The following is a 26,817-nucleotide window of genomic DNA, read 5'->3' as shown; positions in this document are numbered from 1 at the left end:
ACAGACGGACATTTTTGATGCTATTACGACAGGCTGGAAAAATCCTTACAAAATACGTCCTCTAAAAAAAGAAATTCCAAAGTTAACTTACTGGTCTACAGACAGTATTCGGTGCAATCTCAGCTGAGATTCAAACTTAGTTCCCAGCACCCATTATTAACTCCACCAGAAGGGCCTGAATAATCGGTAAACCAAAGCAAGAAGAGGGGAAAATCTTCTGGATCCCAGAGGCCTGCAAGAGATCCGACTGCAATCCCAGAGGATGGAAAATAACCAACCCAAATATTTTGACCAGAATTAAGTATTAATGCTTCAGTGGCTTCCAGAAAGAAATATGATTAAATGGAGTTTAAAACCAAATATTAGAGAAGGAAAATAGATTTCAAGTTATTATGCAAACCAGACATTTTCTATGCAAATTCAGGCACTGAACTTCTATAATCTGAATTTTAATACATAAGTTGATGTCTTGATTGTAAATGGTGTTTTTTCTTTCTGAATGTCATGCTAAATTACTGTGTGCATATGCAGGGTGCGTGGGTGGAAGGGATTGGCACAAGGAGGAATTCATTCTTGTAAAAAAAGGTTTTTCTAAGGGCATGGTTAAGAATAAGACTATAGCACTTCCAATAAAAATGGAACTAACCACTGTTTGTAAACACATCAATGTGCAACTCGAGAAGCATTATTCGTTAAGTTTTGACAATATTTGATTCAGCCCATGCATATACCAGTAAGCTGGTCTTGCTGGCCTCAGTCTCATCCTTCTCATCCTCCAAGTGGTTATATTCTCTCCATGGGGATACCAGGGTGCCTCACAAGTCAATATGGACAATCTTCAGACTGGTCTTCTGAACACATTTCCGCTATTAATTCCTACATGTATTCCATTATTAAAGTGCAACTTAGACATACTGATCGAAATGCTTGGCTTCTGTAATTCCCATTTTGCTTCATCAACCAGAGTAGCACAACAGCTGTTAAAAGCCTTTTATATTTAAAACACTATTCTAGACCTACTGTGTATTTTCAGCTTTACACATCTGTGATACAGAACAATGAGAGGTAGATGAAAAGTCACAATGCACTTCTAAATACAGCAAGCTCTACTGGAACCAGTCTTGATATATGCAGCCACAGCTTTCTCTCATTGTTACGAAGTAGCAGTTTGTCTGTATATCGGAAAATTAGGAATGCTGAGCTTGTGGGCCTAATCAGGCAAGGCAGTGAGTAAGCCCAAAGTCTACTAACTTCAACAGGATGTAGAAGTTCCCCACTCCTGACATTTTTGGACTAATACAGCAGAACTTTTTAGCTTGTACAAACTGGTGCAGCTCTGCTGTGTCACTGACGCTTTACTAATTTACATGAGTTGAGCCTTTCTTAGTCTAGTGAATGTGGGAAGTGCTTAAATAAATAAGAAAGCCTATTTCATGCTGCCTCTGTGTCTTGGAAGATTGTTATGTGGTTAATTGTACAAAAGAACAACAGAGCTGTGCAACCAAAAAAACTGATGAACAAATTTCTCATAATATTTATGCAACATCTCAAAATACAAATTAATCTCTAGTTTGCATTTTAATTGCATTTCAATGTCAGTCTAAGATGAAGGTATCAGCATGAAATCTATTTGTAAGAGATAACAATATTATTGTTCTGTAGTGCATATAATTTGATGAAAGCCTTTTCTGGAATAGTTTTTAACTCTTCATCCCATCAGAATGTGCACTAAAACCTGTCCCCTGTAACAGTCATATACCATTCTGCAGAAAGATGCCAAAATGCTATAATCATAAGAGAGTATGGAGGACTGTGTTAACATTTGCTGACCTTTCCAGGTTTATTGAAACCACATTATTTTGGTTTCCTTGAGATAATGGTACTTTGGATCAACAGGTGTGTTTGATCTCAATGGTTATTTATAATTTCCTATTGAAAGTACACGAAGATTTAGTCCTGCTAAGTTTCATCTCCTTGCATGCCAACAGTCTTCCAATAATTGAACTGAGAACACTTGCTGTCCAACAGCATCTGTAAATATTAGTACTCTATATACACCCATTTAACACCTTCTTGTATGCCTTCCCCCCCCCTTAATCTAATTTGCTCTAAATTTCTTTTTAATATAGCATTATTTTCTGCGGTCACATTATAGGATTAGGAATCAGGAATTTTACTTCCAATTCCATCACTAGCCATGTTGGCTAAAACAACCAAAAATGACAGAGTAAAATATTCTGACATTATCAGAACAATTGACAGAAGCCTTAGTATGTAATATTAGTTTAAAATTATTTTGTTGCTTCAAATTGGCAATGTCTTTTGAAAAACACAAGGCTCTAAAGGTAAGAATAAGGTAAAAAATGCTTGGAAGTGAGATTAACAGAAAACAAATAGTTTTCACTTTCTGAGCAGAAAATGGAGCAGGTTAAAGTTATCAAGGCCAAAAATAATCTTTCAGATTAGCATGCTTTCAACAGACAAGACTGGCTTCTTCTAACAAAGAAGAACAAAACTTGGATGGGTCAGAAGCCAGTAACGGTTTGGGATTTACCCAATTCAAAGTCTTACAATTAAAAATCCGAAATCTTGAATTAGACTCTATTTGTCACCCAAAAGCAATACAGAGTGAATCAGCAGGCAGTCATCGTTTTCTGTCTGCTCCACACACTAATCAAGCTGCCTCATTCTGCTATAGTGACAGCCCATCATTAAGGCATTAGAAACCTAAGCATCCGAATTGAGTCTTTTCTTAGGACTGTGGTCAGATTAGGAATTGTACTAGTCCATCAAAAATAGGAAGCCTAAGGAAAGGCTGCGCAACTGAAGGCATGCTTTCTTGTGTGTACATGGTGAACAAGCAATGGGATGCTGATACACACAATTCAATCCTGCTATTCCCAAGGATGTGCTGTTTTCACAGTTTGCTGCGTCTGCAGGCAGAGACTAAAACCAGCTCACATATTCCCATAATAGTTGTCTTGAACAAGTTTAGAAAAGATCCTTCGCTACTTCCTTCCTCAAAGCTGAGACAATATAATGTTTTGCCATAAAGTACCATTCCTGCTCAGGCTGCCAAGCAATAGTACTTTGGACAATTCCACCAGAATTTAATTTTACAAATACCCAAGCTGCAGCAGTCTGAAAAAAGCTCTGCAGCAACAACACGCCAGCTGTGACCCACAGACAGCTCTAACATGTTGCTACCCCAAGAAATACGTGCAAGTTGGTGGTCCTGAAGGAATGCTGAGAGCCCTTCCTTGCATACTGAACTGTGGATTGGCATCTATTGTTAGGATTAGTCAGCACTTGTGTAGGAGTTGGAAGAGGTTTAAGGCTATGATAAATACTTTGATATTTTATGTTTAAAGGCAAGAAGAAACCATCTCTACTGATTTACAATAGGATGAAATAGCTGAATGAACAAGTCTGCCCATGACCTTGAATGGGACAGACAGGTGGTTTCAAATGATTACCTCAGTTAAATACAGGCATTTTACAGAGATGCTCCTCTGATAACCAGATAAATGATAACACGGGGAAATTTAATCCTACCAGAAACCCAGTGACCTCTCCGGTTTCTACTTGCAGTAATATCAGCACATACATAATAATACATTTTGCTTAGACTCTGGTAGTTAAAGCCCAAAAAAGTTCATATAGAAACAAGTGGTCTTTTTTGGACTAACGATAGAAATCGGGGAAGGGGCTTGAAAGTTATTGAAGATCCACCTAATCATTAACATAGATTAATTGGTGAAGTGTGTTCTCCTTGATAAGAACCACAATAACACCAATGGAACAAAACCAGCCAAGAACTGAGCTTTGAAACTCTTTCAACAGTCTTCTGCACCTTAACCTTTTGTACGAGGCATCTTAGCATATCGTTTCTAAACATTTTTGTTTAAAATTTGAATGAATTTCATAAAGGACAAATGTTTAATATAATTAAAAATTGAATAAAAGATTTAATTTAGGACTAAAACTTTCTCTTTTATGCTAAAACTCTTTCCCTACAATGCTATTTCATTTGGCCTGATCCTTTTCCCTCCCCAGTCTTTTTCTTTGATCAATAAACCAATGCTAGTTGAACATAAATAAAAATCAGGGTCATTAAGTTAGGAAGACAGACTCACCAAATTCAAACATGTACACTGAATATTTTCTTTCCATAAAGTTGTGTTCAGCTTTACAGCTAAATCAAGACTGAAAGCTTCAGCTGTAAGGTATCTACATTAGGTAGACAAAGGGAACACTTTTTTTAATCTTAAGTATTTTAAAAGTATAGATTACAACACAACAACTACTATTCTGCCATTCAAAATTAAAAAAGGAAGTGAACTGATAAAAATATAAGCTGCCACAAAACCCTACATTTCCTTTCTTGAAACTTTCATACTTGCATGAAAACAGTTTACCTAACAGTCATCAGCTTCAGTAAAGACAAACATTATTTGTTTTATAAATGGCCACTGAAAAGAATTTATTCAATTCACATTACGTTCTATCAATATTCATTGTTGTTTCCACAAGAGTTGTAAGAAAATAAACATTGGTTTTGAGTTTCATTACCAGTTCCCAAGTTTGAACCAAAGTCTACTTACCTGCATCTTCAATAAGCCTAAAAATTTTAGGATAGTATCTGACTTTTGCTTTGATATGATGGTTCATCCAGACCAAACAGTAAGAAATTGAGTGGATTAAAACTATGTGAACCAGAACAAACATGCAAACAAAAATGTTTGCATAGACTCCCTCTTCAGTGACACTGCAAACATGCACATAATCGAATGCTGAGTTTCTTGGGAGATGGGCATGAAACTTGTCATAACACAGTATCACTTTGCTCTCTCACCTGTATTTTTAGTACACCTGAGTGCAAGCACACCAATCAACATCAGCTACCTTTGAGAGCAGGGGTACATTTTGAAGAGTTAAAAATAAATCACTGTAATAAAATAAAAATATAGAAGTATATGAATTCAACTGAGAAGTAAAAGAAAGTAGATCACATTTTAATTAATACTATTTAAAATTCAAGCTTTCGAGAACTATGTCTAATTCTCCCTGGGTTTCACTTACACTATCTAGTTGGTTTTCTTCTTTTGAAAATTGCAGGGTGCAATTGCACTTTTTGAGTATCATACTTGTCTCACTTCTATATGCTGGAGGGATAGCAAAAATCCCTCCCAAGTAATTTTGCTTTCCAAGGTTAAGCTCAGATGCTCTTGTATAGCAATATTTCTATCTTTTCTTTTCTTGCCTCTCCTCCTCCTCCCTTCTTTGCTTTAGATCACAGTCAGTTTTAACCCTATGATTAAACTGTCATTAGTGAGCGATTTCTACAATGTTAAAACTATGGGTTTTTTAAACCTCAGTTTTCAAATGTGAGAACATCAAAACATTTGTGGCTTTTTTCCTCCATGACTTCACAGGAGTGTATAATAATTATTATGATCTGTTCCACATTTTAAAATTAATAACCAGATTTGAGCAAAAGCTGCAAAGGTAAAAACACCATCACAGGGCAAACCACTAACAGTGTCACTCAGAAGTTTCTACCCACATATTCAGCCCAGGTTTGGAGACTAGAGTTGAATTAGGAAAGTACTATAAGGAGATGATTATGTATTATGTGGTACAATTCTAGAAAATTATTGACACCTGTAATTACTTGACTAGAAACAACATAATTTCAGCATTAGAATATCAAGATATTCTTACATAAATTATTTTATGCAAACGGAATAATAATTTATGAGAACATAACCCATTTAGATCAATGTCAATGACATCACATTTAGGTTAAAAGAAATAGCAGAAATGTGTCATTAAAATCAGAAGTGATGAATCTAGATCACAGTTGTAAGTGCCACTTGTCATTTAAACTGAATTTAAACTGAATGCTCACACAGGGCAGTGAGACTTTATGGTACATTAGAAACTCACAGCAGAAGTAACAACAAACAAAGAGACACCCTTTCATCACCTACTCCCAAACAAAAAAATTGCAAGGAATTTGGCCAGTGCCTACTGAAGGTAGCAGCAAGCATTCAATTGCTGTACATGCCAGACTGACTACTATCATAGCTCCAGAAGTATCTGAACACTTCCCAAACAAGTAACGGTTTGCTGCTTTTCCATCTGTAGCAAAAGTAAAAAATGGGGTGGGGTGGTGGGGATGTAAAGGACCTTGTTACAGACATTAGCAAGCTGAGGAAAGGAAATTTTGCTTCCCGTCAGGAAAGTCACAAGAAATCACTTAAGCACAGTTCTTTCTGTTCACATTAATGAACCCAAAACATATGCTTAAGGTCTTAATTTTGACAGTGACCCAAGTCCCTGTTCATTCATTCATCCTGCTTCTGCTCCAGAAAACCAGACCAAGATTCTGTTCAAAGTCACGGGCTACGACTCTGTCTATGCACAGTGCTGAGTATGAGAAATAAAACCCTCGAGACAGAAATACGACGACAGCTAGAAGAGACATGCAGCCAGCAACAAAGCTGTGCAAGTTGATACCCATCTTCCCTATCTTCTCAGAAAGTTCACGATAGCTAGACTTGCACATAGTGACTGCAAAAAATGTATGAAATTGATAGGACCGGTATTTTCTCTGACTGTTTTGGATAACAATGTGAACCATCTTAGCACAAGTTGATAGTGCTGGTATGCCCCCTTGGCACACTGAAGACATGATGGCCCTGTTTTACTCCTGAAAGCACAAAACCTTTCAGTTTAGAAAGCTCCTGGAAGGTTCCCAGAACTTTCTTTTACATCTTCTTATCGGGACTTGCTGATGGCTTCCCTATGCTTGATCACATCTCTAGGCCAGACAGAAATAAGGGCCCTCAGTCTTGCCTTGTTTTCCTTCAGGATGTTGTGTGTCAGCAGGGCACTAATGACAGATGAAACTTTTGCTTTCTTCTTTGTAGGCTCTGAAATACTACCCATCCAGTTATAAGAGCCAGAAAAGGGCGTGGGTATTTCACTGTGACCTCCCCCCATAGTGTATCTATGCCAAGGAACATAAAGAAGCTGACCCTCTTAATAACAGGACTACAAGTCCCAAAGATCCTTAAATACATAAACTAAGACCAACTATTATACCACAGAAATCACTTTGTATAATGACGGAATTAGGAAAAAAATGCACGTACTTTTTTTCCTGACGTGTCTCAAGTTGTTTATTTGTAGATGCACTGAAGTTGTCCAAATAAAACAGCAAAATGATCTACATAAATCACCTTAGGTGCTATGCATAAACAACACTTACTGCAAGGAATAAAAAAACCCCAACCAATCCCAAAACCAATAAAGAGATGAGACAGGAAGGTCTTTTTTTTTTTTATATATATATAATCTTACTTCCAGATCTAGTTCTTTAACTAAGATTATATCAGATATATTTTTTTCCTTTGTATGTTGTGTAATCAAACTGGTTTAGACATCTCCAATAATGAAGACGTTGCTACTATTATTACAAAGTCATATAAAAGTAGGTGAGCAGCCGTAGCCTAATAAACACACAGCTGAACAAAGGAAACTGCTGACAAGCTGCAATCTTGTTTTAATGTAAATTCTCATGGGTTCACATCATATTTTAATTGTACACAACAATAAATAAGCTTCTGTCACTAGCAGTTTCTCATAAATGGGCTAATGCTAATTATCCCTCTATTTTCAACCATATGGTTTTAGTGAAAAGATTAACGTCAGGAAAATAACACAAAAATAATGAGCTTTGCAAGCCATTTGAGTGGCAGAAAATATTATAGTTTTCTTTATTTAATTTTTCTAGTTCTATATGAAAGCTGTGACAGCTCTTTCATAAGACATCTCAATATTTCAAGCATTAGATCTAGCAATATATTAATTATGTGAGAAATATATAAGCTGTTTCCCTAAATTTTTCATCAGGACTGTTGTACTGTTGAACTGAAAGCCAAAATGTGCAACTCCAGCACCGTCACTGAATTTAAGGGCTGGTCTTTCTTACATTTGGAAATATGCAATTAAATATGGGCAACAGGTTTCCCTTCTATTCTGTCCTTTGTTCTACAGCTGGCATTAGGAAACGTTTGTTTGGTCTGAAATCATTTGTACTAGTCTGACAAAGTTATTTTAACTCTGACTAATGATAAGATACAGCATCTAAAAGAATGATTGTCCAGGGAATGATTAAGAAGAAAGGGCCCTTTGAGCCACTCAAGTGCTACAAACTTGCTTCTTTTCATTTTCACTCCTTTTGTCTGATTAATCCTTCTAGCTACATGTCTTAAGCTTCCAGTCAAAATCAAGACTGTACTGAGTACCGTATAAACATACAGCTTGAGACACAAAGGTGATGCTTGCATTATGTGGTGGCCCCTAGACCAGACATATGTACTTTCTATACTGCAAGCATGGCATCAGGTCCGGCTGGAGCACAGCCCCTACTGCATGGAGGAACCTGCATGCTGAAGCACACCGCGTGGGTTAGCGTGTTTGAACCGGCTGTCTTGCAGAGCAATAGGGTTGATGGAAGACTGGGGGTGCAGAGACTACTGCACCTACAGCTGCTTTATTAGTGTGGTACCAACAGTTGTCCAGCTGTTTCAGGTACCTTGGTTGATTTTCTATTCAAAACATAAACACTTTTTGCTTTCTTTTAAACAAGTTGATGGGTAATAGCGTTTGCATCTCACACGATGTTAGCATGATACCGCTAAATATGATATTATTGAATCTTTTGGATGAGGGTTCAAGTAAGGTTGCCAGAACTTCTCTATTCTCACTAATAATGTGGCTGCGGCTAGAAAACATCCCTAGAAGACCTCATCCAGTGATGACACTACAATACATGGTGGCTTTGGTGCCCCTTCTCTCTCCCTACAGTCTTCCTGAATGCACACAATTTCACTGGAGGACATTCCCCGCTACGGACGTTATAACACAGAAGTCCAGCTCTGATCCAGCTTCTTTGCAGAGGAGTGGGAGATGCATCCCTGACCATCAGAGGGGAGAGGAACAGAAAGGTACATGAGGATTGCAACCACCTCCAATCTCTTTCCTTCCTCTCTGTTGGAACAGAGAGGCTGCAAGCTGAAACCCTGTAAGTTGAGTGGGGAGATGGATCAAAACAGCACAGAGGGGACAGGCTGTACAGAGTGGGACCCAAGATTCATATCGCACTAAAATCAGTATGTTCAGTAGTCTCAACATCCAATGCATTTCATATTGTTTGGGAATTACACAGATTCAGAACTGCAGTGCTACCATGGTATCGAGATAGTGTTCATCACTGCTTTATATTTCTCACCTCTAATTGTTTCCAGACATCGTTATTTCTCTTTCTCACATACACGTATTCAGCAGTAGTCAATGCTGCTCCTTTCATATTCCAGTCCACATCCTGCCACTGTCCTCTGCACCTTGTCTTACTCCCAGATGTCCCAGAGTCATTAAATCACTGTCAGAGTGATTACATTTGCATTCTACTTTCTCATCCAAGTTCAACTAAAAGTATCACCATTTCTTAAGTTCTTGAAGTATTCTACAAGGTATTAGTCAAGAGTTGAATAAAACAATCTTGGCAGATTGATGTTTGGCTGCTATTATTTTCTAGTGGAGATGGACAAATCTGGTTTGCCTCGTTTCAAAGCCATTTGAACTTTGTGGGTCAAAAGCTTGATTACATCATTACTAGGTTCATCTCCCATTTAAAACAATTTGTTAAAAGGGGAGTGAGGAAAAAGACAAAGATACAAGCTTTAAAAAACAAAAAACTACCAGTGCTACCTCTGCTTTTAGAAAGACTGTTAGGCTTCCCACATAGTTTAGTCTCATATCGCAGCATCCTAGTTCACTACATTTCATTTTCTTGAAATGTACAACTGAAAGAACTTAAACTCAAATGGAATTTAAATTGTTAAACCAAAATACTTAGTATCCTATAGAATTTTTGCTCCCCAGTTAATTCTTTGGTCTCTTCTTTCAATACTTTTATAAAAGATTTTTTTTTTTTCGCTAGGACTTAAAGTCCCTAATGATTTGGGGTGCTAAACCAGAGAAACTTCTTGTAGGCCTGATATTCAGGAGTAAGTAATTAGTACTTTCAGGAAATTAGAGATCTTTTGGAATCTCTGCAACTAAATTTGGAAAATTCAGGTATTTCAAATCCTAGTCATTTTAGTTACTTTTAGCCATTATGTATATGGAAATACTAAAAAATAAGAGAAGTTATAATTTAATGAGAAAATTTTAAAGGATTACAGAACAGTATATAAGCCTAATAGGTGTACACACACAAGCACATAGCAGTATGCTAATGTAATTATGTACTCTTGAGATCATAAATAGTTATGCAAAATTAAAGTATGAAACTGCAAGAAGGGGAAGAGAATCTTGTTGAAACCTGCAGTGGTCAAAACGTAAGATGAGAGTAGGCATTTTAACAGTCTTGCTCCTCCAGATTTCAACATCAATTCCCACAAAGCTTTCAGCTTCATTTAAAAGAAAAAAAAAGTAAGTTTCAAGAAAAATCGGGAGCATCTGGTTCAGCAGAGAAGAATCAAAACCATATAAGTAGAGGTGGAAATGTAGAATAAAAAAGACATGTCGAGAAAAGGATCCTAACAAATATAATGGTGAAGGCAATATAGACACTAGAAGAGTCTACAAAATCATTCATTATTAAATAATATCACCTTCAAGATGTAATATATATTCCATCTTGGAACTACAATTACATGAATAAATTGCATGAGCATCTCTGATGTCATCAGAGCTCCTCAGTGGAGCAACAGTCCACTCAAGCAATCCTGAGGGCATATTATTTAAATCTTTCAATGACAGCTGTAATTTGCTTTTCAGCAATAAGAATTTTCCTCACCAAGCTAAAAGAAATATTGCTGTATTAGCAGAGTCAGGGCCACCCATATCTGACTGATATATGGGGCACAAATTACTCTTAGCCATCTTATAGTTAGAGACTTTGAAAATAAATATTGCATGCTATTACGTGAATATACCACCATTTATATTGCAAATACATAAAATGTACTAATGGTTTAAAATTACAAAAGAGGGCCCTGATCTTTATAAACAACGATTCCTTTTATGCTTTATGTAAACCTGTTATTTTATCAAGTATGCTAAAAATTACCCTTTATAATATTTAAATACTGGTAGTACTTTGAAGAAAAGTAGCAGTATGAGGTTGTGTTAACATACTCATTTCCATGGGAATTATTTGATTGTAAAAGATTAACTCATTTTAAACTCTAATCTGCTTCGTCTAGACTTTTGCTCTAATGAGAATAAGCAACACACAGCTACTCACTGAGGTGTCTTAGTTAAAATTTTAGGGCTGACTAAATGCTGCTTTACCAGTAAGCTCTGCAGAGCTTTTCTGCTCTGGCACTCAGGGCTAGCAGCACTGGGCCCAGGTTCCCCTGGGAAATCCTGCCTTTATATCTCCCCAAGCCCACCACAGGGAAAACCTCTGCCTGGGGGACAGGTAGAGAGTCCCAGGCCAGCACTTCCCTGGAAACGATGGCATCCTGCATGAAAAGCCACAAAGGAAGCATTCAGTTAGAATGAGCACAAGGTATTCTGCCTTGATTTTTAATTAGTTCAGTGACGAAATGGGGCAACAGTAAATTGCAGTTACAAATAATGTAATTTGTTTAAATTATTAGTCTCATGGACCCCACTGTTTAGTATACGTACCTCACATCACATATATATACACCTCACAGAATCATAGAATAGAATCATAGAATCATTATACATCATGTATACACGGCAGATTTTTATACACACATTTCGTTCAGCACAGGAAGGGGCAGGTTTTGATATCAACTGTCTTCTTCTGATGCAATTCTAATAGTCAGTAAGTCTATTCATTACAATTACCAAGGATTTACAGCATAAAGATCAGATTTTCATCCACAAAGTACAATGTTATGCACTATGGAACATACCATTTTGACTTTTCAATGTATACTGGGGTTATGCTCTACAAAAGTTCTCTTGCAATTAAGTACACCAGTATATTTCCTTAAAAAATGAATTTTAACTCATTGGAGCTATTTGGATACTATAAAATTACATGCATCTGTTGATCCATTTCTAAATGACCACTACATATTACTGGAAGAAGTACTCTTTTATTGATACTAAAGGATTTAGGTAATCATCTGCTTTTGACAAGACTAAGGATTGCGTGTCAACTTCATTGCTCTTAAAATGCCCCCTGAAAGGTCTAAAAGAGCAAACGGTATAAGCAGAGTAGAGCTGGTATGCAAATTATGAGATATTCTTATGCTGCATCATATGAACTCATCAACTAGTCATTGCATCCCAGAGAAAGCATCTGCTGTGTGAAATTTAGGACAGTAATTCACAGCCCATAGACCACTGCATCACCACAAATTAAATTTGTTATAAATTTATAATGATGTTCGTATAAACACATTACGTTTTAATAGTTTAAAGAAGTGACAGCACTGGGCACTTTAGAAATGTTTAACTAGTAGAGTCTTCATAATTTAAAATGTGGAGGTTTCATCACTGAAGATGCTGGATTGAATCACTGTTTGAACTTGGGAGAGGGGGTCAGTTACTGTAGAAATCTACCGAAAGTCTAACCTCAATACACACAAATGCTATTTTTAAACATAACCTTGTTTCAGAACACTTAAATGAATCATGCGCTCATCTGAAATTGTGCAGCACCATATTCATAATGCCCAGATACAGTTAGCATTGCCAGGGAGTAGTATGTGAGCATGGGCCCTCTGTTGGGGAACTTTAAAAGTATGCACTTTTATGTGCATGTTATGTTTTTCATGTATGCATTTTATGTGCATTCGTATGTTAACGAATATGTCAACCAACCATTAGATGCATGAGATATCCAGGAAAAAAAACTTTAAGTGTTTTGTTTTCTTTCATTGCATGTGTGTTTTGACTGATGCTTCTAAAATAATTTTCATTTTTGATCTTTCCAACAATCTCTAACTCCTTAAACACTGCCTTCCTTTTGCTTTATATGGTCATATTGCTTGGTCTCATTATCACGACCAGCATACTTTTGTTGTATCTATGTCTTATTTTTACTCACAATTTCCATCTGACAGACAACCCGTATCTGAAATGTCCTATCGGTCTATTTGTCTCCTTTGCCTAATTCATATGCCTCAGGGTCCCACACCCTCACAGCCTGATGGCCAAGGACTGTCTCCCTCTACAATATACCCCTTTAATCACTCCAACTATATTGCCTGTTTATCTGCATCCACACACTGGCTATTAAATCAAGCTCTGTGTAATGTGCAGATTTGCTCATGGCAAGATTTTTGAAAACACCAGCTTCTCAGCAGTGCTCCAGCCTTGTAAGATGAAGAGGGTAAGGATCTAGACAAAGTGAAACACAGCTAATGTTTGTCAGATGCCATATTAAAGTGCAGAACTTGAAATATATTAAAAAATCAATAGATAGAAACATTGGCAAGGAAAATAAGAGAGCACTGAGGATTAACAAAGAGGGTGTGTCAAGACCTTTTACTGTGACTGTCCAGTACTAGGTGATTTAGAAGTCAAAGGAAGGACCACTCTTTTCCAGTAGGGAATCTAATTCCTACATTAGATTTTCTCCTGGTACATGGTAGTTAAAATTTTGCTTACATGCTGAAATGTAACAGACTATTTCACCCTCAGTAAACTTGTCAGCAAGGAGACTGAGTTTAAGAGAACAGATGTAGTAAAAAAGGGAGGTTTTGTTGAAGGGTTTGCAATATGAGTTTGCAAAAAGTCATAGTAAACCTGGTTTCTATGTGTACCTGTATCTCATCTTCAACATGGGCAATCAAAATCTTTCAAAACTCTTCTAGTTTCTGGTAACAGCCTCACATGAAGACTAAGGATTTTGAGAGTCTTGTGACCATAAGAATTTAAATTTGAAATAAAATGAAGATACTTTTGTATTAATAATCAGGAGCAACTAGTTAAATTCCCATTCCTGCTTGCACAGAACTGAACACTGCCCAAGGATCTGTTTTATCTAGGATGGTCATCTTTGTGTCAAATTATTTCCTATTTGGCAGAGTCACATTCAGGCAATTCCTTGAGCTTATTTTGAACACAGGAAACAAGCTGGATTGTTCTCTGGAGCAAGAAATGACATTTTACTGTGCTTGCATTGAGCTTACCACAATGAGGTCCTGGTCTACGGGCACTAATGCAATTCAGTTATAACAATAATAAAAGCAGCAAATACTGCTAATACACTCCCATTAATGCTACAGACCCTGGAAATATGTGCAACCTGGTATTAACATTCAAGCTGAGAAAATATTTTTAATAATTTAATTCTATTCAATTGGTGTTGGTTGATCCTCTTAGAAAAATGTTGATATTTACTAATCCTTATCTGAGGACCATGAAATATTTTATAAACATTAAACATCACAGTAGCTTATGAAGGTAGGTGAGTAATATTAAACATTACGCTGCTAGGACAAAGCAGAAAGCAGCAAGAGTAGGAGCCGTCCAGCTGTATATTAGAAAGTTGTCAGCATCAAACAAACACTAAAGAAAAATGAAGGAAAGGCATTAAAATAGCCCTCTGTTTGAAATTCCAGGTTGGGAGCGTGAGAACTCAATATATGATTTGCTAGCAAAGCAGGTGTTTGTCTGTGTGGTGGAAATACCAGATGAAAGATAGTGTGCTCTCTTCGACATGGAGAAAGCACTTCACCGTTACAGTAAAAACACTGACCGCAAATTAGTCATTGCAGAGGTGTCAATGTATAAAACAAAACAGCACCTCTAGATTAAGATAACTATGGATATTCCAGACATATCACCAGCTGCAAAAGGTGGGACCTAAATCACATCAAAAGTTAGAAGTCCCAGTAAATATTTTCTTAACCAAAAGCTTCCAAGCTATACAAACTCCTATACAACCCCCAAAATGGTAAGTTAATTGCATAAAACTTCGTCACCATCTGACTTTATGTATCACTACTTAAGGTTTTGATGTACCACATTATATGAAGCCTAGTATTTTTAATAGAATAGGCTCATGGAGTCCAGTGATTAGCTGAAAAAAAAAAAAATCTCAGCTTAGATCCAATTAAAATAAAATTTTAATTCTCACAGTTGTTAAGAATTTCTTGACACTTTGAGTTAAGAATAGCCCAAGTCACATACAAAAAGAAAATACACTGTGTTTACGGTTATACATACACAGGGATACAAACTATACCACATAAAGTGAATTAGAGCAAGCGTAGTCAGAGAAGTACAAAATCCACACAGCAGAAGAGGATTCTGATGCAGCCAGAAATAATTGATCCTATAAGCCTGCACAATCTTATCGAGATTTAAATATTTGCCTTTTCTATGAGAAGAAATAAGCAGAGCATTCCTGTACCATCTAGTGCTTTGGGTCAAAAAATAGCAAAGTTTTCTGCAATCTGGTATCAGCCACAGAACTTCTGGACAGGATCAAAAGTGACAAGATAGGGGAAGATAAGAATTCCAGGGACTGCATCAGTGACTGAGACTTACCCATGGATACTTGTTCTGTTTAATTTCATAAGACAGAAGGGTAAGTACTGGAAAAAAACCCATCAGTATATAACTTTAGAATGCTGCGCTTAAGAATTTTGGCCAACTGAAAGAAAGATACTGTAAAATTCAAAGAGGTAAATGAAAAGGAAGGCTAATCAGAAACAGAAAAGGCCTATTAAAATTCTTTCAGTGCTCTAACCAAGTGTGTAAATCTAAATACCAAAACATTCTTCGCTCTCCTCCAGTAGAAACCATAGGATGCAAATGTCAAAAAAAGAGGAAGTCAAGGACAGTGCTAACATATTGTACTACTTCTCAGCATCCTGAAAACACTCCATGAGTTACACAAAGTATAAATGAGCCTGAATTTAGCCCTTCACAAGCTACATAAGCCAGGCACACAGGTCATAAACGTGCATATGCCTCTAAGGTGAAACAGTATCTAACCATTTCAGATGAAAAATGAAAATTCTTATCTGCCCTATACAATGAAAATTTGTGTCCTGGATTTCAATACACAGAGTGTAATTAGTCAAGTTAAAATTAACCATGTATACTACTATAAAGAATGCCATGGGATCTTGAATGATAATCAACTACAGTATCCCTCTCACATCTGGATATCCTAAGTATTACTAGACATACAAATAACATTTTCATACAATACTTTTAAAAAAGTGCTTTTTGAAAAGCTATGTTATTCTTAGTATCAAGTAAATAATTATAAATTAAATAATCCATATTTTAGGACTTGGTATTGCTCATAGAATGTCTGAGAACAAATGGGGATATTATTAAGTTTTGACTATTCAAAAAAATCACACTTTCATTGACTAAATGTTTTCCTTCTTAGTGCTACCGAAAATGCTTTACTAAGCTTAACAAAAATCTTCCATCAGGGTTTAATGATGGAAGTACAATATTTCATTTCCATGAGAATTTAGTAGAGCCCATAGGACATTATAAACCGAACACAAAGTTCAAAATACAGCTTAAGTGAGATTTAAAAAAAAAAAATCCAAATTACTCAGATAAATTAATCAATATTGGCTCAATTCTTTGTCCAGTAAACCACAAAGTACAGCAAAGGGGCTGTGCTGCAAGAGAACTATGCCCACCAAATGCTGAATTTCTTTAAATTACACTATACTAGCTCTATTTAAATAATTGTTTAATTGTTGTTTAAATTGTATTAGAGTAGTTGTGATTAGCTGCATTCACCTTCTGAGTAATTTAAACCAGTTTTTCTTAACTCTTCTCTGTAAACTCAATATATTGCTTCTTGACCAAAGGGAAGGGCCTGGCCCAGCAATTCTGACAAGCAAATATCCCTGCCGACTGCTAATATTCATCAGGGACATTGTAACTTTTTTTTTTTTTTTAAAGGAGTGTCATTAGATTGTATTTCAGTCAAAACATACGCAAATTCAAAAAGCTATGCTTAAAAGCTTTGCGACCAGATTAAAACCCAGAAGCGGAGGAGGAGGAGAGCCGTCTCCCTCAGGACCGGGCGATTCCCCCACAAGGTATGGTGGGGCCTGGAAGTGCCATGACAGAAGGCTGCCAAGCAACAGCGGGTGCTGGAGGCCTCCCTGTCTCTAATCTCTGGGGACTCTCTCCGATTTCATTAAAACCCTAAAACAAAGACCTGTCCGAGCGTGCAAATAGAGGGAGCTTCCCCGCACGGCGGGAAGGGTGGAGAGGCATTATCCTTCCCATGTATTTTCTTCAAAGCATTTTGAGAAACCCGTCCTGTTTATGGTCTGCATAATGTATCTTAGTGCTGATTAGCTTTTTCTTCTTGGGGGGATCTTAAGTTGTTTGTGTCTAATGAATTGCTCTGTCCTACCCAGGGACATTATTCTGTTAGACTGAAGCCAACAAAAGATGGTCTATAAAGAAGGGATGAAGGCTTGGTAACAACTTGAAAATAAGAGGCTAATACTAATGAAGGATAGAAATTGTTCATATAAGAGTCATCCGGATTTTAAAAAGATACGTAATTTAAGGAAAACATATGTAACACCACATGCATTTATAGTGAGTATACCTATACATGTGAGCAACCTACAGCTGAGTATTGTATTCACAGTCTAACAAGCATCTCGATATAAAGTTATTCCTTAGAGCAATGGAATATTATGGATTACCTTAGTAATTAATGAAATTAATTAAAGGCATGCTTAAAAGATTCAGGTTTGGAGAAAGATGCATAAGAAGTTTTTCTCCAGCTAACTGAGCCTATTCGAGAGCGCTGTGCTCTCGCGGCAGGAGATATGCCAACAGGTTCCCTCAGCTTTGTAAGACTCTGGGAAAGCAGACTCAGCTGGGAATTGCCACACAAGCACCTCCTTGTGGCGCTGAATCCTCGGAGCTGAAGCCGTAAAAGGGATGCTATCTGAAAATCTCTTGGGATTTTGCTTCACCTTCTCTGAGGCAAGCTCTCTGCAGACGTACTTGTGGGAATCTATTGAGGAGCAAATCTCCAGCAAGAAGTTCGACTTCAGAGGGATTGCAGAACCCTAAATCAAACATTTGTGCTACTCAGACCGTATATCTCTTCAAGCTCTAAATGTCTTTCCTCATAATGCATGATCAGTGACTAATACAATGAGGACCTAATCTGGGAACTATCACAGTAAAAAAATACATACATATATTTTAATACACAAACACACAGCTGTCAGTTCAAGAGATGCAAACTCAGCACATCTCTGTATAAAACTCAGGATGATAGAGTTACTATCTACGTGACAGAAATACTTAGGGACACATGATTTGAATGATATTTCAGACATAGTGACCAGTGGTTCCTCAGGCTTTGGTTCATTAGAAACAGGATAGTAAATCTGCCTGCAGGTATATAGTGATGCTGTAGCTGTGGCCCAAACTCGCAGGGAAAGCAAATTAGTGTTCAACAGTCCTACAATGAAATTAAAGAAAGTTATGGACCTTTGCCACAGCTCAAATACTGTCATTCTAGCCTTAACATCTTTACTACACAGCCTAATACGATTTGAGAAATCCTTATATGTATCCCTCACAGGGTATCTGACATGCAGATGACATCCTAAATGTCTTAGCTGCTCACAAATAAAGGATGATCAACTTTCTGACAGTTAAGATACACAAATTAGTGAAAATGAGGTTCTAGAAAGATGATCAGAAGAAAAAAAAAAGTGTGATTTAGGTAGAATTCAAATATACTTTCTGACAAGTACTTAAGGTAAAAGTCACAAAACAAAAGTTCACTCTCCACAGTGAGTGCAGAATTGCCTGTTAAAGCCTGATGTTTATTCATTTTTCTCAGAGGAATTTTTCCTTATTACCAGATGGAATAAAAAAGTCTTCTCTTGTTTTGAAAGCTGAAGCATTTTATTTGTCAGTGCCCAGCTGTAATCCCACAGTGATTATGTGTCCAGTGGAGATATTGGCTAGTTCTATAAAAATTCTGGTGATAATCATTTGCCTCTACATTATATACTAGATGGTAAATTGAGATCGCAGGTAGATTTTTTTTCCTCTGGGGAAAAAAAGAAATGAAAAACTTCTCAGTAAAGCAGGCAAAAATTGAACTATTTGCTTCCCAAATGAAAATTTCTTCCACTTTACAAAGACATACTTTAATCTAGATGATTTACTGGACTGTAATAAGATGCGCTATATCTTCATAGAAAAGATGAAGTGGTAAGATCATGGTTTCCATAAAGGGTGGCAGGAGAGGCTCTGAGAACCAAAGAATGGGACAAGATCACTCCCCTGACGTCACTGATCGGTTACACAAATTCTGCTAAAAAAGATGAAGAATATCTGAATAGTAGTATTGTCTAACCCAAGATGAAGCAACCAGAACAAGAGAGTTAGTAAAAGGGCTGAAGGGGAAAAAAACCAAAACCATCAAACCCTGTTTCTTTGACTCAGTAATTTTATTCAGTTTCTGTCCATTATGTCAATGCCAGTGAGAGAACATTCTTGAAAAAGACTGGTTAACCTGGGCCTGACAGAGCCAAAAGCTTTGAAAGCTAAGAGGTGATTATAAAAAAAACAGAAAGAAGACAGTCAATGCTGCCTTTTTAAAGCTTTTAAATGAGCCTTACTTACACAGTTACAAAAGTTAGCTCAAAGCATATTTTTTCTGGTTTTCACTCCTAATGATTTCTTCTTACAGCAGAATAAAGCCTGTAAAAAGGGCTGTTCATGGCGATTTTATTAATAAGTGTGTACAAAGATACTTTTTTCCCCCCAGTCTGGCCTATATCTTTATTTCTGTTTAATAAATGAATGTAACAAAATTGTAGAGCAAAAATCAGTGAAGAAAGTGTTGCAAGAAGTTCATATTGCCCTGCAGTCAATTTGCTGGTCAAAGTTGACAATGAAAAATAACTATTTAAAAAAAAAACAAACAACCCCAAAAAACTCAAAACAAACCGCCAACTTTGTCCAAAAAAACCCCTCCAACCACTGGAGATAAAACTTAATGAATGAATATTATTAAATTAAAACAACACATAGATAAAAGTTTCCATTTCATCAAGGTAAGGTCATCTTGTACATCAACAAATTCTGTGACGTGCTTTAACTTGAAGACTGAAATTGAGACACCTGTCTCCATTGGCTCACTGGAGTCATACGTAACACTTGGACAAAGATTAACTAGTCATACTGCTATGCCTTTTCCTTATTTCCAGAAACACATGCTATAAAGGCAGCTATAGCATAAACACATAGAATTCTTTTTGTATGTTCCTGTCTTACGTAAGCAATACTTGTGCCTGTAACAACAAAGTTAACATGACCACAGATTGGAAAGATGCCCTGCACAAACACTGATTGGCAAGAATGGAAATCGGTACACTTAACGATCCCTCTATTAAAATATTGCTCAGATATTAAAAAAAAAAGAAAAACACTGCTCCAGGCTTCAAAATTCAGCATGAACAGCTGATGTGGGCTGAATCCTTCTTAAACAGATATGATTATATTTCAATGCCTTTTGTGATTATGACAATTTTGACAAGATAATCATCTCCTCTGAACAGGACTTTTTAAGGTTTAGAGAAATAATGTAAAATTTATTAAATAATCTGTCAAATTATCTATGAACCCTGCTTTCAAAAGAAATCCTATGATCTCATTAAAATAATTACAGAAAATCTATGCCTGATATTATAAATAACAAGTACCAGTATCACTGGTATACAAAGGAGAGATCTAAAAGTACAGGAACTTGCAAGATTCAAAAGGTGATAGCATAGCTTTGTTCTCTTAAGATAATCAACAGAAGTTTCTGTGTTAAATATCCTGCATGCTAGGTCAACTTTTGAACCATAGTCTTCAAAACGGAGGGAAAGGAAACAAGTCTGTAGCTATGCTAAAATCAAATAATCTAGATATGTATATTGCAGCCTTATTTCTCTTTCCTTTCCTCACACTTTGTTGCCTCTTTTCTCTTACTGCTTTTGCGGAAAAGCAAAAACCAGTTCTACGCAGCACAACAATTACACAGAAAGAGAAGCACAGAAACAAGCAAAAATCAATAGGAAGTGTCTTTAAAAAAAATCTTTGCTAGAATTGTCTTTTCAGGAAAAGCATGAGAAAATAAAGGAGCGAAACCTGAGATGATGTCAAGAATGAGAGAAATTATGAATTTTAAACATCATTTCAATTTTAATTTTATATATTCATGCTTCTTTTAGGGAGAGATAGGACTGAGCAAAACTGGGAAGAAGGGTATGGTGTTTACTTTCCTGTGATGTAAATACAGCAGGCAGGAGAAAGAGGACAGGAACAGCTCCGAAAGCTCTATGAAAAGGGTTGCTTCCTCTTAACTCTGTAAGTGGGACAACTCCTGCTGCCATTGATTATGGCCTTACTCTAGTAGCCAGCACTGTACTTGCAAAATTCAAGTGTCTTCTGCCTCTTACACTGGGGAAGTTACCCTCTTTTAATTGAAAACTCCTGCTTTTGGAGAGTAAAGGGTGAAGTAATCAACCAAGGCAAGGTGACAATGCAGGCAAAGCTTCTTATCAAGACAGTTCAAGATAAAAAACATACTATTATCTGAGAGAATGTTACAGGTACAGAAGGTTTTCCACCTAAGCTACTTGAAAGACACAAGACTGCTGTCATACCACCATGTCAGAGCATGACAGAATTGAATAACACCAATAACATTACCAAACCAAGCCCCTGAACGATACCCACTGATTGGCATTCTACATTACAACCACTCCAGCAGAAGTGGTCCTTATTGCTCAGTGAGAATGAGGAGTCAACAGTCTACGCACAAACCTATTTCAAGTACAAAATGGCATTTTATTTACCATGAAATCAAGCACTGTGTTTCTGAACAGCTATTTAATGCTACAAGGTTAGTTCTTTCAGAAGGCATTCAGAAAATTGCTCCAATACTTCATAAAGCTGAAGTACTAAACAAATATATAAATAACATGAGTTATTTAAATAGCTGAATGGTTAACTGAAATAGGAGAAATCCAACAACCATTTTGTAAGAGGTTTTAAGTGTAGAAGGCTATCTTCTCCAGAGAAGTTAACTGAAATGTGAAGACATGAAATTTAACTTCACATACTTGGTTTTCAAAATTCTTTTATATTCTTTTTTACTTTAAGAAGAAAAAAACAGCCAAAAATTATCCAGTGATATAAAAGAAACACATGGACTTTTAAAATGTTCAGAAGCTGACTCACCAGTCTCTTTATAATTCTCAACAAAAGCTTCAGTTGTCGTGTATCTTTTTTGGACTTCAGTACTTCAGCAAAGCTGTCCATGTTTTCTGGAGACATACTCTCCTGACTGTTCCCTCCATACAGCTGAACCAGCAATGATAAGCACTGTGAGGCACTCTCAAATATTTCAGTATCTTCACTGGGAAGCTAAAAATGAACAAAAAATGAACAAACAAAAATCAAATTCCAATTTCAGAAAAATTGCATATTGCTGGGGATTTGGAAGAGTATTAACATTTGCATTGTGCCAAGAAAGAATAATTTCTAGCTGACTGACTCAAAATTCCATTAAACTAAGCTTAATAAAGTGATGAAAATATAAGTAAAATATATCTGTTCTTAAGCAATAGTATAACAATGTCTCCACTATGATTCTATCAAATAGCCTATCTATAGCGACATCATAAAAGCACTGAAAATGTTGCTCTCAACTCTGTTATTTTCAGATGGTGTATTTCACTTTAAATAGAAGTAGTAATAGCAGAAAGTATCATTATAGCCATGATGTCTAATATTCTACATAATGCACACCATAAAACTTCATTTAATTATTTCTAAATCAAGTCTATGGCTTCTGGTTGAGGTAGAGTACAGGCTATCTAGCTATTTAATGGATTTTAAGTAGTCACATAGGAGGTACATTTTGCAGATTTAAAATATTTTCCTGAATTCCAGCTTTTCTGCACTCCTTTGAAGAGCAGACACTGGAGCAGGCCCTAGCAATGGGATGGAAAAACTCTTTCCTGGGAAGCAAAATTATGGAAAAGATTTGGGGGCATGGCTAATAATCATCTTTAAATGAGCTTCTGTTAGTATGACACCCCTATCAAAATGATTTATACCTTTCTTGAAAGTACAATCTGAGTAGAGTACTTTCTGAGAGAAAGTACAATAATGAGTAGAGATATTATATTATGGTTGTATTTGGCATTGTTGGAATGACAACAGGAATGCAATGCGCAGACAGTTCACGAAAGCTAGTGAAAAAAAATCACAGAGGTTTCTTGGGAACAGGCAAGAGGATGACAGACTGGAAAACATAACAGCGAAGGACTGAAGCAATTCAATGTCTATGGCTTATCAAAGGGAGGGTTAAAGGGCACTTGATCATATTCTCTCAGTTACATGTGAGAAAAAGCAGGCTGATGATAGGTTAATTCCTTTACCTGAAAAAGGACTGGTAAGAGACGATAGCGCAAAACTTTAGACAAAGCAATTCAGATTAGAAAGAAGATAATACTTTGATTTCCTTTTTTCTCTCTTTCCTTAATAAGAGTGATTAACCACTGAAACAACTTTCTTAGAACTGAGAAAGATTCTCCATCACAGGCAATTTATATATCACAAAAATAGTTTTTTTCTAAAAAAACCCCAAAACCTTTTACTATAATGAGGAATTAATTTAGGAAAGTCCTACGTCTTGTGTTATATGAGATCCTAGACTAAATGATTACAATAGCCTTTTCTGGCCTTACAATCTATGAACTGAACAAAATATACCAGTGGTGGTCTTAACCAATAAGGTATAGAAGTGTAAAAACACCTCATCACTCCTACTCAGTTTTTTAATTCCAAAAATACTATTTAAATACAAAGCTAGATTAAAGTACAGTTACAGACTATCCTTACTGACAATAAAAAGAAACAATTTATATAATCTGTCCAACCATTTATATAATATGCCAAACCACTTCAATAATGATTACTTATTTAATCTGCAGTATGAACTGCCCAAGTTTTTTCCTTTTAAGGAAAACCCATACAGTTACTTTAAAGCAATCTGGAAACATATCATCAGACATATAGTCCTTAAATATTCAAGAAGCAGTTCCCCAGGGATCTGCATGCAAATACAATCCTGTTTTCCATTAGCTTCATAGAGCTGGCTGTTTAAAACAGACTGAACTGAGATGTAAGCTCTGAATACATAGCCCCAAGACATACCACATTCTATTTGACCTAATGCTATGCAAGTGACAGGACCACAGCAGCTACTTCTTCCACAGTTTTGCTGTATGGTCTTTCTTCATTCCAATCTAAATGCCACCTATTTGTTTCCTTTCCAACATCCAGAATTATCTAATAACATCATCAACATAAATAGCAAGGCTAAAAAAGAGGAAAAGCTACAAATAGTAACAAGCTTTATAGCTCCATTTATATCTTCAATCCTTATCAAGTAAAAAAAAATTCCACTGATCTCACTGGAGGCTTTAAGCCAACTTGTATTTCCTTCACTGAAAAAAAAAAAACGCTATTAGATAAAGGAAGGAAAAAATAAACTATTTTAACATATCTTTCTCATCCCTTTTAAAAGCAGCACTCTAACTTACAGTTTCTTACTAGATCAGTGTGGGCAGGTATATCAACCACTCCCTGAAGAAAATCACAGTACAAGAACGATATTCAATTTTCAAATGTTGTTTGTGGGCTAACCAAACATAAAAAATAAAAAATCAGTGAACATTTGGGCAGATATGTCCTTGCCCTGGTATTGCAGTGGAGGCTAGTTCCCTGGGCTCCGTAAGCACAAAATCCCATGTGTAATCAGTAATCACAACAGCCATACTTGGAAGTGAGACTGTTCCCAAGGTTTTTTCCTGAGATATTGACTAAATATCAGAGGAGTGGAAAGGTGTCAATCTCTGCAGAGGACTGCCCCTACAACAACCTTGAGTGAAGAAATACATAAAGCACCATGACCTTTGCAGTTCTTCCTGACACCAGGAGGGTACATGACTTTCAAGGAAGGAAATGAGCAAGTCCAGCCTGTTAGCATTATTCCCAAGGAAGGCTGTCTTCAGCAGGAGTCCCCCATTAGTGAGACACTGCAACATTTTGCCCTAGGTGAGAGGGAGCTGGGATTGGGCCAATGGCTTTGCTTATCTCCTCCTGGCATGCCCAACCTTTTATCACTGTTGCTGCTGTTCTTTGTCCCTCAACAAGAGAAAGGAAGTCCCTGAATCTCTCCATCCAATATGTCTTGGCATCAGATAGGCTTGCTCCTCACAGGATATCAAGCTGTCAGTGACCATCCTCCAAACCTAGCCACCAGTATCACTCCAGTGTTCACAGTATTTGCCAGCCATGACATCATCCTATTTAATCACAAATGCCAATGAAGTCCTTCATTGCCTGTTGTACTTCAGGCTCTTCTGCTCCTCCGCTTCACCAGAGTCTGTCTGAGCTTCAGTGCTATCTAGAGTTCGGGGAGCAAGTTGTTGTCATCCTGGAAAATTGCAGGGTAAAACAATAACAGCATAGGTCTTGGATGAATAGGAAAACAAGCTGGGAACAGGAAAGACCATATGTACTCTGGAGGGGATGAGAATCATTGGCCTACAGTCTAACCAATCAATAATTAAGGTGGAAGAGGAACTCTCAGCAGTGTCCCTATTTAAGTATGTCCACATCAGCATTTTTCTCTATAACTCTCACCATTTCGCTGTTTCCCTACCGACAAGTAGTGATTTAGATGTCAAAAGCCTTAAGTTGGTAACCTGAAATTTAACAATGGCTGCCAGTCAGTGTTAGTACTTTCATTAACGGTTATAAAGAGTACAGGATCTGAAAAAAATTATTGGTATGAACAAAAGCAATGACTGAAAATATAATAAATATCTGTAAATATAGAAAATCAAGGAATGAAAATTTAGCTTTCAAGTAAATAGTATCTCATGTCTAAGAACAGCAAAGCTAGAATCATGTTGCTAGACAACGAATATAGGTGGATGGTTCATCTCTTAATCAGCTGGAACAGTATTCTGATTATTTTTCTAATCATAACAATTCCATTTGATATGAAGAAATAAATTTCAAGCCTTTGAAATGCATTTATAGTTTTTCATGACAGCGGCTACTTAAGTTTTTGTTCTTTCAGGGGAGGAGAAACCCATGAAAAACTAGAGTCCTAACTCTTTAAGAAAATATCTGCCCCTTGGTATTTCATAATTACATGAAAAAACTCTAGTGGCCCTTCGTTTCTTTTTGCTTTATCAGTCTTAGAGGGGATTATGGATTCAGCCCTTCAGCAAGGTAGAAACGTTAGCACTCGTTCTCCTTGCAGCTGTTAATATTCTGCGCTAGTGTATAGCTTGAAGAAAATCCAGCACCTTAAAATAAATTACTGAACAGGTAAAGCCGTAATTTTTGCCGTTCTCTAACTCAGAACTATAGATTTATTTTTCACTTCAAAATTTCAAAATAATGCCTCATGACAAGACTTCTGTGCAATGAAGATTGTGTATTACTTTTTACTTAATTTTTATGGCCATGTTATAACCTCCTGTAAACAGGCTCATAACATAAAATTCTACTTTTCTTCCTTTCTAGATGGAACCTACTCTGTGTATTTTAAGGTTAATGTGGTGAAGAGCAGGAAGTTTCTTGTTATTACACATCTATATTTCTGCAGTCTGTTGTCAAAAATGCCTTCATTTTTAACCGACTTGCAGTGTGTTCATGAATTGCAAACCATGGCAAGAAACGTGTGATCATTTGAGCTGAAGT

General features: G+C 36.6%; 1 protein-coding gene across 1 annotated transcript in view; it reads right to left on the bottom strand.

Moving 5' to 3' along the window:
* The window catches only part of ULK4 (unc-51 like kinase 4), a 261,157-nt gene that overhangs the window by 35,626 nt on the left and 198,714 nt on the right, over window positions 1–26,817 (bottom strand). Inside the window, exon 34 of the mRNA XM_009290482.2 lies at window positions 22,270–22,455. Coding sequence (XP_009288757.2) covers window positions 22,270–22,455 — 186 coding nt within the window. The remainder of the gene's footprint in view (window positions 1–22,269; window positions 22,456–26,817) is intronic.

Source organism: Aptenodytes forsteri, unplaced genomic scaffold (assembly GCF_000699145.1).
Source record: "Aptenodytes forsteri isolate BGI_AS27 unplaced genomic scaffold, ASM69914v1 Scaffold426, whole genome shotgun sequence".
Classification (NCBI taxonomy): Eukaryota; Metazoa; Chordata; class Aves; order Sphenisciformes; family Spheniscidae; genus Aptenodytes; species Aptenodytes forsteri.
The sequence above is the reverse complement of the archived record's forward strand: the minus strand, read 5'-3'. Positions and strand labels throughout refer to the sequence as shown.